Source organism: Akebia trifoliata, chromosome 9 (genome assembly GCF_017979445.1).
Source record: "Akebia trifoliata isolate Shusen 1 chromosome 9, ASM1797944v1, whole genome shotgun sequence".
NCBI classification, from domain to species: Eukaryota; Viridiplantae; Streptophyta; class Magnoliopsida; order Ranunculales; family Lardizabalaceae; genus Akebia; species Akebia trifoliata.
Window position 1 is genome coordinate 26,095,449 of NC_141383.1, and position 14,778 is coordinate 26,110,226.

At 33.1% G+C, this 14,778-nt stretch overlaps 2 protein-coding genes across 3 annotated transcripts; both read left to right on the forward strand.

Moving 5' to 3' along the window:
- Positions 1-564: 564 nt before the first annotated feature.
- LOC147395058 (cystinosin homolog) lies at positions 565-13,340 on the forward strand. Of its 2 annotated transcripts, XM_086453646.1 has the most exons (9): positions 565-603; positions 7,807-7,930; positions 8,051-8,183; positions 8,960-9,049; positions 9,158-9,282; positions 11,974-12,016; positions 12,425-12,542; positions 12,646-12,695; positions 12,947-13,340. In XM_086453646.1, exons 2-9 carry the CDS (start codon positions 7,812-7,814, stop codon positions 13,091-13,093), a joined length of 825 nt encoding a protein of 274 aa, XP_086309772.1. In that variant the 5' UTR covers positions 565-603; positions 7,807-7,811; the 3' UTR covers positions 13,094-13,340. The 2 variants fall into 2 exon arrangements, with proteins under 2 accessions (XP_086309772.1, XP_086309771.1); XM_086453645.1 differs by lacking the exon at positions 565-603 and having other exon boundaries at positions 7,709-7,930.
- LOC147395059 (cystinosin homolog) lies at positions 572-5,603 on the forward strand. Its single transcript, XM_086453644.1, has 8 exons — positions 572-723; positions 837-969; positions 2,721-2,810; positions 2,933-3,057; positions 4,118-4,160; positions 4,573-4,690; positions 4,800-4,849; positions 5,322-5,603. Exons 1-8 carry the CDS (start codon positions 605-607, stop codon positions 5,466-5,468), a joined length of 825 nt encoding a protein of 274 aa, XP_086309770.1. The 5' UTR covers positions 572-604; the 3' UTR covers positions 5,469-5,603.
- Positions 13,341-14,778: the final 1,438 nt, after the last annotated feature.

Below are 14,778 nucleotides of genomic sequence, written 5' to 3' on the forward strand. Positions count from 1 at the left end.
ACAATGGTGATCCCAAGGAGAACTACTCCCGAGGAGAAACATCATACTTTTAACTGATGTGGCTCATGGGCTTATTATATTTGTCTCTTCTACATTAGGGGAACTCCAATAGGATATCAAATGTGGGACCCGTTTGGTTTTAGCGTCTAGTCACCCTTACATTAATGCGCTTCTACGAGAATCAGTTATGAACAAGTCGAGGATTTCGTCCAAATTCACTACGTTGGTGTAACGCCGTAAAGTTGGAAACAAAACGAACTCCCGAAATACCTTCAAATCTTTTGGAAATCTACTCTTGGCACCCTAACTTTTACTTATTGCACCCTAGCTTTTTTAATCGTTTATCACACACTAATTAAAGATTAAAGTTTGGTTGAAATTTATTACTTCAACTTGACAAAAGCAATGTAAGCTACAACTCTCAAGTCTCAACCACTGATATATTTTTTTAAATTAGAATGTAATAAGTAAAAGTTGGGTTGCCAATAACAACTCTCATCTTTCAAGAGTGGTGATTTCTTATTTATGTCATACCTTCAGAAACAGAGCTAAATCGCTCAAGTTCTTTGTTTTTTTTTCTTGATCAGGTGAAGTGGGAGAGAAAATGGCGTCTTGGAATTCTTTTCCGCTCGAAGTCACATACCAAGTTCTGGGTTGGATCGCTTTTTTCTCATGGTCTTTCAGTTTCTATCCTCAAGTCATCTTAAATTACAGAAGAAAAAGGTTTGTTTTTTGTTTTTGATTTTTGCGATTTTTCTGGCTTAAAAAATGTGTTTTTTTTTAATATTTCGATTCGAATTTCTCAATTGGGTATTGTTTAATTTCTGTTTTTGAAGTGTTGTGGGATTGAATTTCGACTTCTTGCTCTTGAATTTGACGAAGCACTCGTCCTATCTCATCTACAACGTGTCTCTCTTCTTTAGCCCTGTTGTTCAGAGGCAATACCACGAAAAGTATGGATTTGGGGAGGTTCGTTTTGTTAATTTTTATATGTTTCTTTATTTTTTTCAATATGGGTTCTGTGATTTTGTTCATGATTTTTTTAATTTTTTTAATTTTTTTTAAAGGTATTATTGGTTGTTATTCTTTGAAGCTTAAATTCTGATTTGGGATTGAGGGAAAATTCCCAAAAAGGTCGACAAAAATTGAAAAATTCCGAAAACAGTACACTATTCATTTTAATTCCGAATTTGGTAAATAACCGTTTTCAAAATTAAAATATTTTCGTTAAAGTGGGGAAAAATCATTGTTTTATGAAACATAACTTTTTTAAAACTGTTTTACTGAAATTAAAATGGGAAAGTATTTACTGTAAAATGAACACTGCCGTTTTGGTAATTTTTCAATTTTCAGTGCATGTTTTGGTAAATCACCCTTTTGAAATTTCATTTTTGATAACTGTTACTTGGTTTTTGGTCCACAATTCATATTATTTTTGGTAGAACCAAAAGAAAATAAATTCATTTTGATAACTAGAGATACTAAATTGGTTTGTATTTTGGGATTGGGGGTGGTGGAATTTTCAAACTTTGTTTTGTGATAATTATTTGAAGTTGGTTTCCCTTTTTTGCTAAGCAATTGAGGTTAAGTGGTGAGTAATTAGATGGTGAAGGCGGGTTTGAACCAAGGTCGTGGTATCAACACTTACAGACTTTAACCAAACAACTTTGCGAGCTGCCACATTTATTAAGTTGGTTACCTCTTAACATAGAATTGTTGGTAGGAAATTGCCGTTGATCATGGAGTTTCCAAAAACTTGAAGCAATTGGAAATTGTTTGCGATGATTTAAGGCAAGAGTCAGTTTAACTATATGGGCGAGGTCTTATTAATGGTTATTTATTAGGAATCCACCAGCTTTATCTTTTTAAGCTATTTCAAGGAGTCACGGTCCGGTAAGGTGTCGTGTTGCTGTAAATAGGAACGGTGTCTACTTGGCACCTTTTAATTAGAGATTAAACACATCGGGATGCATGCCATGTAGATGACTTAGTTAGGAGCCTAATATGTGTTAAACTCTAATTAAAATGTCCCGCATAGACACCGTTCCTATTCTATAGGAACGGGAAACCTTACATGATCCTGATTCTTTTTCATGAATATCTGTTGGGACTAAGTCACTAGAGAAAGGAGAAAAAAAGGAAAAGAAAAGAAAAACAAAAAAACATGGTAACCTTGTAGGTCATTAATGTGGGAAGATTCTGCTAAGTGTTTTCTTTAAAACACCAATTTTACTTGGCAAGAGATAATTTTCCCGAGATCTTATTAAAATATCTGTTTGGTTGTGCTCCTTCTCATGGCCAACATATCCATACGTAAGGACTTGAGTATTTTGTTGTGAAACGAAGTGAGGATAGCGTACACAATAATATACATGCAGTCAGTAAGTGCATGACCTTGTTAAGCAGAACTTGTATTTAAATTGTAAGGGTATGATAAAAGATGAGAACTTCTATTTGCACACCATATCTGCTAATTCTTTGGTGATTTACATTTGAATTGGGGGTGATGTTAGCAAAAGTTGGTGTGACAATAGAATCTTTCTAAAAGATTGTTTAAAAAAAAAAATTGGTATCTCTAAAATATTATTGGTTAATTAGAAAAGATGTTACAACTTATGAGAAATGCAAAAGGCTAAAATTTTGGGTAAATATCATCAGAAACGATCTCTAAGATACTTTTCAAATACACCGTATTTACTATTTAGTTGGTGTATGTGCAGATGATCCCAGTTGCTGCCAATGACGTAGCTTTCTCAACTCATGCTGTTCTTTTGACAGCATTTACACTGTACCAAGTTCTCATATATGACGTTAGTGATTCTTTCTTTCGTCAACAATTGACATTTGCTTTCATTTTGACATTATTAACCCATCATTCCTTTCCCAACTAGATTTCATATTTTAATTGCATGTGTTAATGTGTTCTATATAGCGTGGAAGTCAGAAGGTGTCAAAGATTAGTATGGCAATCACTTCGATAGTATGGATTTCTCTTGCAGTTTGTGTGTGCATAGCTTGGCCAAGTCATTCTTGGCTTTGGTTAGTTTCTGTTTTCAAGTAAGTTGCACTCTTTTTAAATAAATGGTTTTGAGCTTTCATTTCAACTTATGTGAATGAATGAGAACGAAGAAGACTTGGTTACAAATGAGGAACTCTCACCCTTATATAGAATTGAGGCGGAATGAATGCGGAATGCCCATGATCAAACCATATGAAAACAATCCAACGGACGTGGAACTCTCCTAAACTAGAGCTAGAATTCTTCTACTATATACAAGTAGAAGGTGGCATGTGCAAATGCACACTTTGTGAAAATTGAAAATTTTGACACGAAAATTTGACGGGGCCAAAACTCACAAATTTTAGAAACTGAATTTTGATGACCCATGACTGTAGAAATTTTTTATGTTCCCCAATTCGATGGCTTAGAGCCATGAAATTTCTGACATCCTCCATTAATTTGACGAGTTTGGTCCATTGAAAAAAAATATTTGACAATGAAAATTTTGACGCCTTGGTCCATCGAATTTTGTGAAATTGGACGGCCTTGGGCTGTCAAATATAAGTTTTTTTCACATTGTGGCACATGTATCTGAAGGGCTTATTTGTATTTTAAAATATTAATTAAATGGTGGTTTTGAAGATTACATAGTAAAAGGGTATTTTTCTAATTTTGAAAACTAACCAACGTGATTTAAGGGATGTGCAATTGCAATTTTCTTGGTTTTTGACCAAAATGAACCTGGTTATATTAGTAAAGATTATTATGGAATGGCATAAGAAACCCCTAGAATTTTCATATTGGACCTTTTGTTTTTCAAAGGAGAGCATGTTGTAGAGCTTTCTATGCACTCCTGGACTTTTATTCGAAATAAATGAGAGAATACCCATCTTATTTTATAAAACATTTGCATTAGAAATTGGAATATTCTCTAAAACCTTTAGTGAAAAATTATGCTGTAGAATAATCTCCATATTCTCGTGGGAACAAGTTATGATGCTTCTTTCTGTTCAATTTATTTAGAAATAGTTTGTGCAACTTTTATGTGGTTTCATCTAATAAGTTAAATTTTAATTTGTTCCAGTTTCATGTCTCACAATTTCATTCCCATTGCAGCACAGTACAAGTTATCATGACGGTCATCAAATACATTCCCCAGGTTAGCTTTACCTCCCATTCCCTCGTTTTAAGACAAAATAAACTCTTTTAGATATTTTTATTATAAATTGATTTGTTAATTAACATCAAAAGACACATTTTGTACCATAATTTTATGCAGAATGTTTCTATATTTTCTGCAATCTGATAGTTGAGATTGTTTATCAACATGGCTTTGATGCATTACACAATAGCTTTCTTAAGTGTATCCTATCGGACATACGAAAACTAAAATCTACGGTTTATATCTTGATTGTCTCCAACTCATGAGAGATCCAAAACAGAACTTATACACCCATTAATGCTTTATATTTTATTTGCGAAGATGGCGCAAAAGGTTGGTCCTTTTGATACTTGTTAAACCTTAATATTAATCATCCATTTAAATTAAAAGACAACGTCATGGAATACAGGCCTTCATGAACTTTCGGCGAAAGAGCACAAAGGGGTGGAGCATTGGCAACATTTTACTTGATTTACTTGGAGGTTTGACAAACTACGCACAGATGGCAGTGCAGTCTATAGACCAAGGTCTGTTATCTCTTCCATTAACAACAGAGTTGTACCATTTGGAATTAATGCTCAAGTTTATGCAATTTTTTTTTTTTTTTTTAATGTTTTAATTTCTCGTTTTATGCAGGTTCTTGGGTTAACTTTTATGGGAATATAGGGAAGACCCTACTTTCCTTGGTATGAAATATGTTTCCCTTCTGCTTATAGAAATTTATTTTCTATTTTATTTTAATTTCAATCTCTCTATAGTTGGGATGCCCGATATATATTTCATAATGAGCGATAGTTGCCACCTAACATAGAAGTCATAATCGAGAGCCCAAGGGTTTAGGAACTTGTACTAATTTTGCAAGGAAATAGTTCTGAAATTTAGTTAACAATAGTGAATGTGTTTCAAAATGGTTGTTTGTTTTATTGCTGAAAGCATGCTATAAATGACATATTATATATATATATTTTTTTAATGAGGAAGCTGTAGATATGTGATTCTCAAAAACCATATTTCTACGAAGGATTTTGGTGTCGTCATAATTTTCAAATGTTTTGGCCTTTTGATGATTTTTGGATTTTCTCGAGTGGGTTCGTTTAAATTGAGGTGTCTACAGAAGCATTCTTAGCTTCTCTATTTGAAAGTGAAATTCTTTTGTAGGTATCCGTCTTCTTTGACCTTCTCTTCATGTTCCAACATTACGTACTATATCGTCCCAAGGAAAAGAAGATTCCGTCGAAGATTGATGGGGAAAACACCGCTCCACTGCTGAAGTCGTACGATCCTTCTCAATCGGAAAATGTGTGAGGCCCCCTACCCTATCTTAGTATCTATTTCAAGTGGAATTCTTGATACTTCTCAATAATTAAATTTGTAAGAAACATGTAAGATGATGTAAATAAATCTGGGTGTTTTATTTTATTTTATTTTTATAATTTTCTAGTTTAATTTTCGTTGGGCATCTGAAAACTAGTTGATGTACTTAAAAAGTGTACATAGTGGACATGATTATTCAGAACAAGTACACAGAAAACTTAAAATGCTTCCCATGGACATGATTATTGGTTTTAAAAACCGTCTACAGAGTTGGTGGTTGTGATCAACTTTATGCTGATATTTTGATGCGTAATCACAAAGGGGAGGCAAAACACATATACTGTGTCAGTGAGCACATAACAAATTGCGAAAATTACTTAAAGAACCCTCACGGATTGGTTTTTTTTCTAAATAGTCTTTAAGTTTCGTGCAGTTGCTTAACTGGACATTTAGTAAATTTTTTCTTTCTAAATGGTCTCTCGTACTATCGAGTTTAAAATTTTTACCGTCTCAAACTCATCACTATTTAGTGTCAAGTTTACCACTTTTTTACGTAGTGTCGAGTTCACCACTTTTTACTATTGAGTTCAATACTTATTAAATAATAAGTGGTGAACTAGACACCGGTAAAACTCACCCATTTTCAAGTTTTTCCGATTAAAATACATGGAAAGATTCACTAAAATTTTGAGATAATGACTTATTTAGATGATTTCAACCAGAAGAACCATTCTTGATCGATTTTCATCCAAAAATTAAGAAAAAAAAAGTGAAAAAAATCCTCGGATATTGCTTCTTTCTTAAATTCTTTAAGATGAAATGGAGTTTTTGAAACTCGATTGAGATGTCAAAAATCTAATTTTTGGATGAAAACAATGAGTTCACACGGTTAGGACATTCAATCGTGAGAAATATGGGAGATGAGGCCTACAAACCATTTAGAATGAAAAAGTTACTAAATGTCTTGTTAAGCAACCGTTGAAAACTTATTCCGTGAGGGACCTTTAAGCAATTTTTTCAAACAAATTACCTTTGTGAATAATAAATCTAGCGTGCCATACATGCACAGCCATGTTGATTTATATCTAAAAAAATAATAATTTGTTTCTTCTACTTAAAGGCTGAAATCGTAGACGCTACAATCACAATTTCTTTATAACAACTCAATAATAAATGGGTTGTGATAATCTCACACCCCCTCTGACCCATGCTCCTATCACAGAATCATAGATCATTTTCCTTGGGATACACAAGAAAAGATTTATAATTCTATGTATCCCAAGGCAAATGATCTACGATTTTGTGAGGGGGGGTAGGTCAGAGGGGTGTTAGAAAATCATTATTCATAATAAATAGTTAAATTCTTCCAAAATCATTATCTACAAAAGATTTTTGGAGATCCCATACTCTCATTGGTCCACATGTATTGAAAAGCATCCAAATTTATCAAAATACCCATATTTTATCCACTGAGATGCCTTCAATGCACAAGAGCCAATGAGAATCTAGGTCTCAAAAATTGAACTTTAAAAGAATAGAAACATTTCAAACATTTGAAACTAATCTACTTGGTTTGAGTTAATCGTTCGTGTTATGACTTGACCAAGTTTTCAAAAGACTTGCATACTCAATTGAGCCTCATATGAGTCAATCCGGGTATGATTTTATTTTGGGAATTTGGAATTTGCTTGGGCATAAATAAGGGAATTTCTTTTTCACATAAAAATAAATTTGAGATTTCATAGAATTCAAAACAAACCAAAACACGAACCCACGTGTATTAAAGGCATCCCCAATTTACAAAATTTCCCTTGCTAGACTTCTTGCAATTAGTTATCAATGATTCTCTGAAATCTTGGATTGACTTTTCTCTGAGCAAAAAATCTCTCAGAAAGAGAAATAAAAAGGAACTTGTACGATGCCGTATGAAAATAAGAAACACTTATAATTAACGAATTTAAGGGTTGGTTCACATTTGAGTACAAGAATTATGTTCAGTCATTCTTAATTTTTTATCCAAAAATCAATCAACATTAGCAGATAAATTTTTTGAAAATAGGGGTATTTAAGTTATTTTACATTAGTCTCTATTCCATAACCTAGGTCAAGAGGCATATCATCAGTTATGAAATACAGGAGGGTTTCTCTAATATTATCCAAAATGTAGAGGGGTATGTCTAAATCACCTTTATAAATTTACACATCCCAAGGTGGGACACATTGGAATATACGTGCGGTGACTGGTGGGCGTGGAATCTTACATTGGAATCTAAGGTAACATTGGAGCGAAATCGCTGAAATTCTTCATGATCAGGTGAAGTGGGAGAGTAAAAAATGGCGTCTTGGAACTCTTTTCCTCTCGAACTCACATACCAGATTCTGGGTTGGATCGCTTTCTTCTCATGGTCTTTAAGTTGGTACCCTCAAGTCATCTTAAATTATAGAAGAAAAAGGTCTGTTTTTTTATTCGGTTTTATTATAAAATTTGCGATTTTCTGGCTTAAAAAGTGTGTTTTTATCATATTTTGATCCGATTTTCTCATATGGATGTTGTTCAATTTCTGTTTTTGAAGTGTTGTGGGGTTGAATTTCGACTATTTAGTCCTGAATTTGACGAAGCACATATCCTATCTCACCTACAACGCGTCTCTCTTCTTTATCCCTGTTGTTCAGAGGCAATATCGCGAAAAGTACGGATATGGGGAGGTTCGTTTTCTAGTTAGTTTTTATAGGTTTCGTCGTTTTCTATTATGGGTTTCTTGATTTTGGTAGATTTATGCGAGGCTGATGATGATTCTGATGGTCATGTTGTTTATGGAGTTCGAAACCAGTCCAACATGGTCTAGATTTTGAAGTTTAATTTCGAATTGGCTTCTTGAAAATTCATTTTCTCAACCACATTTACCTTGTTTATAGTCCACATTTGATCAATTTTTAGTGGAATTAAGTAGAACATCTAATTTGACAAATAGAAATTTGTGGCTGTGGGTGGGGGGATTTGCAAACATTGTCATCTTATAATTATTTTAAGTTGATTTGCTTGTTTGGAATTAGACACAATTATTTATGTGTGTTGAGTGTATATTTTTTCCACTCTCGGGAGTGTCATATCCCCAGTTAAGTCCCGTGACCGTCTTATATTCATAGTTCTCCCCCACTTCAAAAGATTGGTCTTTTGGAGTAGTTGGTTGGTTAGCATGGTATCAGAGCGCCAAGTTTGTATAGGTCACGGGTTCGATTCTTTCCACCCTTATGGGTGATGGGGAGTATTGAGTGTATATTTTCCTCCACTCTTGGGTGTGTCATACCCCAGATAACCCCCGTGACTTTCTTATATTCATAGTTCTCCCCTTCTCCAAAAGATCGGTCTTTTGGAGTAGTGGGTTGGTTAACAATGTGCATTTACACCATTAGGTGTTTTTTTTATTATATATATATGAAGGGTGAAGAAGGTTACTACCTTCGGCTTGGTTTATGTGCAGATGATCCCAGTAGCTGCAAGTGATGTAGCTTTCTCAACTCATTCTGTTGTTTTAGTAACATTTTCACTGTACCAAGTTCTCATATATGAAGTTAGTGATTCTATCCTTCAATAAGTGACAATTGCTTTCCTTTAACTTTCATTTCTTAGACAACGATGTTTCATGTTTTATTTGCATGTGTTGATATGTTATGTACAGCGTGGAACTCAGAAGGTCTCAAAGACTTGTATGGCAATAACGTCGGTAGTATGGGTTTTTGCTGCAGTTTGTTTGTTCATAGCTTGGCCAACCCATTCTTGGCTTTGGCTTGTCTCCACCTTCAAGTAAGTTGCCTTGTTTTTGAAGAACTGATTTTGAGCTTTTATTTAATCTTTATGTGAACAACAAGAACGTTTATTGTTGACTCCGTGAGATTTATTTAGTACAAGACATCATATTCCTAGCCTCTTCAAGTATAGATTCCGTAAGATACTCGAGGTGGCTCCCCTCATAGTCCTATTCAACTTTCCTTGCTTTGTTCTATGAATTCACTTTCCTTGCTTTGTCCTCGGAATTCACTTCTAACTCCCAAGGCATGCACCCACTCAACAGATCACTCCAAGATAACACAAGTGAGTTGGAAAAACAAACAAGAATTGTTTTGTAACTCTTGCTTTGCTCACTCTTTGATCTTGGTTATAAATGAGGGTCAATCCCCCCTATATAGACCAGGGGAGGTTGACGGAATAACTTGTATCGGACCACATGGCTGGAATCCAACAGACGTGGAACTCTCTAGACAACTCCCCTAAACAATACACCTCTAGAATCTTCCTGCGGACCCTCTAGACTTCTTTTTGGCCTCTTCTAGATTCTCCAAGACTTGGCGGAAGGACAAAACCTAAGGTTCTGCAAGATCATGACAAAGAAGACCCTAAGTAGGCGTTTGGATAGGACTCCTTGGCTACTTCTGACTCTTGCGGGGAGTTAGAAGTCGTTTGGATGCGTTTTGATGAACAACTCCTTCGAAGAGTTACTCCGCGCAAGAGCAAGAATTTACTCTTTGTGAAGAAGTCGAGAAAACCTATTTCTCAAAACTCATCTTGCGGGGAGTCAAAATCTAACGGTTCGTTTTACCAAAATACCCTTAACTTTATTAATTTTCTATGAAAATATTCCTAATTCATTTGCCCTTAAATCAAATGAAAGAAACATTTATTAATATTAAAAAAAATAATTTAATTTTGAGTATAATGGATTTAAACACATTATATTAATATTTAATATTTAAAATATTATATTATATTATATTAATATTTATAGTTAAACACATTATATTAATATTTAATATTTAATATTTAAAATATTATATTATATTATATTAATATTTATAGTTAAAATGTCAAAAACAATATAGTTTGAAGGCATATTATGACATTAAAAGACAGTCTGTCAATTTTTTTTTTTAAATTTTGAGTATAATGGATTTAAACACATTATATTAATATTTAATATTTAAAATATTATATTAATATCTATAGTTAAAATGTCAAAAACAGTATAGTTTGAAGGCATATTATGACACTAAAAGACAGTCTGTCAATTTTTTTTTTAATATTATGTCATACTATGTCAAAAATAGTCTGTCAAATTTTTTTAAAATTTTGAGTATAATGGATTTAAACATATTATATTAATATTTAATATTTAAAATATTATATTAATATTTAATATTTAAAATATTATATTATATTATATTATATTATATTAATAGTTATTATATTATATTATATTAATATTTATAGTTAAAATGTCAAAAACAGTATAGTTTGAAGGCATATTATGACACTAAAAGATAAAAAACAGTAACTGGTATAATATAAGGGTATTCTGGTCTTTTTTCTAGAAGTCATGAGAAGTCAGTATGGTTCCCAAACAGACTTCCAGCACAAAAGTACTTCTGCCAGTACTTCACAAAGTTGATTGCCAAACGCCCTTTCTACACAGAATTACTTTTCCAGCTCCTCCATAGAGTACTTCAGCTCCTGTTCTTTGGAAGAGTAGTTCTGCTCCTGGTATCCAAACAGGCCCTAAGCTTCTCAAGTGACTTTTAGTGCAGAAAATATAGTTTTTTTTTGGATATCAACCAATGTCATTTCATAAAGCGTTTACATTAAAAATATGTGCAGCCTTATGTTCATATTTTTTCTTGATCAATAACAAGAATCTTCCTAATTTTTCTTGTTTACGAAGAGGTGACAATTTTTTTTCACTAGGCAAGCAAGGGTGGTTAGGGGTCAACATGTATGTGGGTTCAACTATAGTTGAACCTAGGTTGTGGGATCAATGTTGAGTTTATATTTTCCTCTACTCTCCGGTGTGTCATACCCCAGTTACACCCTGTGACCCTCTTATGTCATGCTTCTCCCCCTCTCCAATAGATTGGTTCTTTGGAATAGTTGGTTAACATGATATCAGAGTGCTAGGTTCATATAGGTCATGGGTTTGATTCTTTCCACCATTATGTGTGAGGGGGAGTGTTGAGCGTATATTTTCCTCCACTCTCGGGTGTGTCATACCCAGTTAAGCTTTGTGACCCTCTTATATTCATAGTTCTCCCCCTCTCCAACATATCAGTCTTTTGGATCAACACTCCACACTCCTTTACTAACTTAGCTAAGTTGGCACCTTCAAGGAGGTGACCATGATTTGCGACTCTTGTACAAGTTGTATAGATCTCTGAGCTTCATATGGATGGAAGTTATAGGTTAGAGCTGATGTGTTTAGTTTGTTTGAATTATCCACAATTGATGTTAGATTTGATTATGTGATAGTTCACAACCCAACTGATGAACATTCTCCAAAATAGTTAGTGAAAATTTAAGCAGTAGAAGATCAAATTAGAATTTGTTTAATGTCTTCTTTTTGTTCAATTTATGTGGAAATGGTTTGTGTGACTTCTATGTGGTTTCATCAAATAAGTTGAAGTTTAATGAGATTCTGTCTCATTTCTCACAATTGCATTCCCATTGCAGCAAAATACAAGTTTTCATGACAGTCATCAAATACACTCCCCAGGTTAGAGTTACCATTTCTTTTGAATTCTTTGCTTTACACATTTTCTATTTTACATTTTGCAGTCTTTTATCAATTTAGTTGTCTTTTAAACTTTTAGATGATGCACTTCAATTGGATGTTGTGACTTTGAGATTATATTAAGAAATGGAACTCTTCCCTCATTTTAAACAAAATAAATATTTTTAGATAATTTTTTTCTTCAAATTAGTTTCTTAATTCAAGTGCAAAAGGTACATTTTGTAAATTTACACAGAATGGGTCCTTTTCTAGCTTTGATTCCTTATGTATGTGACACTTCTTGCTGCAATATCATGATTAAAATGCACTACATGAGAGCTTTCTTTAGTGCATCCTATTGGTCAAAGGATAACTTTTGAACCTATTATTTATAAAACAAAATTCATATAGGCCTTCATGAACTTCAAGCGAAAGAGCACATTAGGGTGGAGCATTTACAACGTTTTACTTGATTTACTTGGAGGTGTGACAACCTACACACAGATGGCTATGCAATCTATAGATCAAGGTGCGCTACCTCTTCCATCAACAAAGAGTTTCACCATTTGAAATTAATTAATGCTTGAGCTTATGAACTATGTTATGTTTTAATTTCTCATTTTATAATGCAGGTTCTTGGCTTAACTTTTATGGGAATATAGGGAAGACCCTGCTTTCCTTGGTATGAATATGTTCTCTTTGTTCTTGGAACACCTCATATAGGACTAAACCTCAACATACAATAAACACTATATTTAAATTTTATTTCTCAATCACACACATGACCCATATGCCTTAGCTTGTTGAATGGTTTGGGGCTTGGGTTAGATTTAGGCGGGTCCGCACTTAACCTGAAACAACAAGTGTCAAGAACCAGCTTTCTTTTGAACCAAAATTTGATGTAGAAAGTGCATTAATGAAGTTCTTTTTCAGGTATCTATTTTCTTTGACCTTATCTTCATGTTCCAACATTACGTCTTATATCCTTCCAAGAAAGAGAAGATTCCTTTGAAGGCTGATTGGGAAAGTGAGGCTCCAATGCTGAAGTCTTCTGATCCTTCTCAATCGGAAAATAAGTGAAGCGAAGCGTATCCTTCTCAAGAATTAAATTTGCATGAAGTATGTAAGATGACTTAAAAAATGATTGTTTGATATAAAAAATGATTGTTTTCTAGTTTCATTTCCTCCGAGTATTGTTAAGTGAGGAAACAATTTGGAAACTAGTTGATGTACTTCAAACCTGTAAATATCATTGTTCATGATTGTTTCGGATGAAGGACGCAGAAGCTAAAATAATTGGAAAACTTTATGCTTCTTGTTAATAAAATTATTGGTTTTAATAAAGAATAATGCTGAAGTGACCTCAATATTGTACCTCATCACTCATTAGGAACCTTAAAATTCTTTTCATCAAGATACGAGTCAAGAAGCATTTATGGTTCTTACACACTTTCACGTTAGGATGAGTGATATGGGAACAATCTTGAGGTCACAAAATACTAATAAACTCCCATTACATCTTATTATATTTCCCCTAATTGAATCTATTTAATTCTAGACTACTTTGCCTCAAAACTAAACAAAAACAAGAGTTTATTCCGTTCGTGCTAAGGTGTTCCAAATTTTCAATAACAGAAAACTTGGCTTTGGACCATAAAATGGAGGAACAAGATTCGTTTATAGGCTAAGACACATAGCTTAGCTGGATTGACTCACTGCAAAGCAACTTTGAGGTTGTGGGTTCAAGTCTTGCTTACCCATCCCCCAAAAAAAAAAGAAAAACAAGATTCGTTTGGTCCACCTAAAATCTTAGGGATAGCGGACATGATTGATTATTCAGATGGAGGACACAGGAGTGCTTCTTGTGGACATAATTATTGGTTTTAAGAATACTGAGACATACTAGGTGGTAGTTATTAATTTTATGTTGATATTTGGGTCTTGTTAACATCGGCCTTAAGGGCACACATTAAAGTGCAATAAAAATGCTTTGGAAATTAGAATTAGAGGGTACTTTGGTAAAAAATAAATTTTAAAGGGTATTTCCGATACAAAATTCAATTTTCAAAGTGTATTTTAAGGGTTGACAATCTTAACATGACCCACAAACATGACTCGTAAATGACACGGAATTAGAGGGTTTGAAGTCAAGTCTTATTAGGTTTGTGTCATACTCATAATAGTTGTCAACCCTTCTAACTGATTATTAAATGGGTTGTGTCCAGGTTAGGGGCATCAACTCACTTAACCCGTTTTGACACGTTTAATTATTCTATCATTAATTAGTATTTTTAAATATATTAATAATTATTTAAGAACTTTTTAAATTATCCATTTTTTTTTGCTAGAATTTCCAATAACTTTTTCATAGTACAATTTTTTTTTTTTTTAATTCTATAAAATATAAATGATATTTTAAGTTATTTTTCAAATAATTAATGATTAAGATTTTATTTTATGAAAGAAAAAACACTTTCCTTACTAAGTTATTTATTTATATTTATATTTTTTTATTCTATTTTTTTCATTTAAATTTAGAGACATGTAGTATTTAATTTCTAACATGGTGATCCATTCGAGAAAAATTACCTTAAATTAGTAATAATTTTTTTCTAACCACATCATCTTATGACATCCAAAAACATGATTTGTTGCAATATGGTTGTAGAGGACAAAATTATATTTAGTGGTGGAAATGGAACTTATTTTTTTCAATAAAAATTAGAATTTTATGAAACCTGATATATATGGGTTGCGTCAGTTAT

Bases quoted from the DNA above. Each gene is read 5' to 3' on its own strand.
- LOC147395058 (XM_086453646.1), top strand. From the start codon at position 7,812: ATGGCGTCTTGGAACTCTTTTCCTCTCGAACTCACATACCAGATTCTG. The intron at 8,184-8,959 runs GTTCGTTTTCTA...GTTTATGTGCAG, and splicing joins AAAAGTACGGATATGGGGAG to ATGATCCCAGTAGCTGCAAG. The intron at 9,050-9,157 runs GTTAGTGATTCT...TGTTATGTACAG, and splicing joins ACCAAGTTCTCATATATGAA to CGTGGAACTCAGAAGGTCTC.
- LOC147395059 (XM_086453644.1), top strand. From the start codon at position 605: ATGGCGTCTTGGAATTCTTTTCCGCTCGAAGTCACATACCAAGTTCTG. The intron at 724-836 runs GTTTGTTTTTTG...CTGTTTTTGAAG, and splicing joins TTAAATTACAGAAGAAAAAG to TGTTGTGGGATTGAATTTCG. The intron at 4,850-5,321 runs GTATGAAATATG...ATTCTTTTGTAG, and splicing joins GGAAGACCCTACTTTCCTTG to GTATCCGTCTTCTTTGACCT.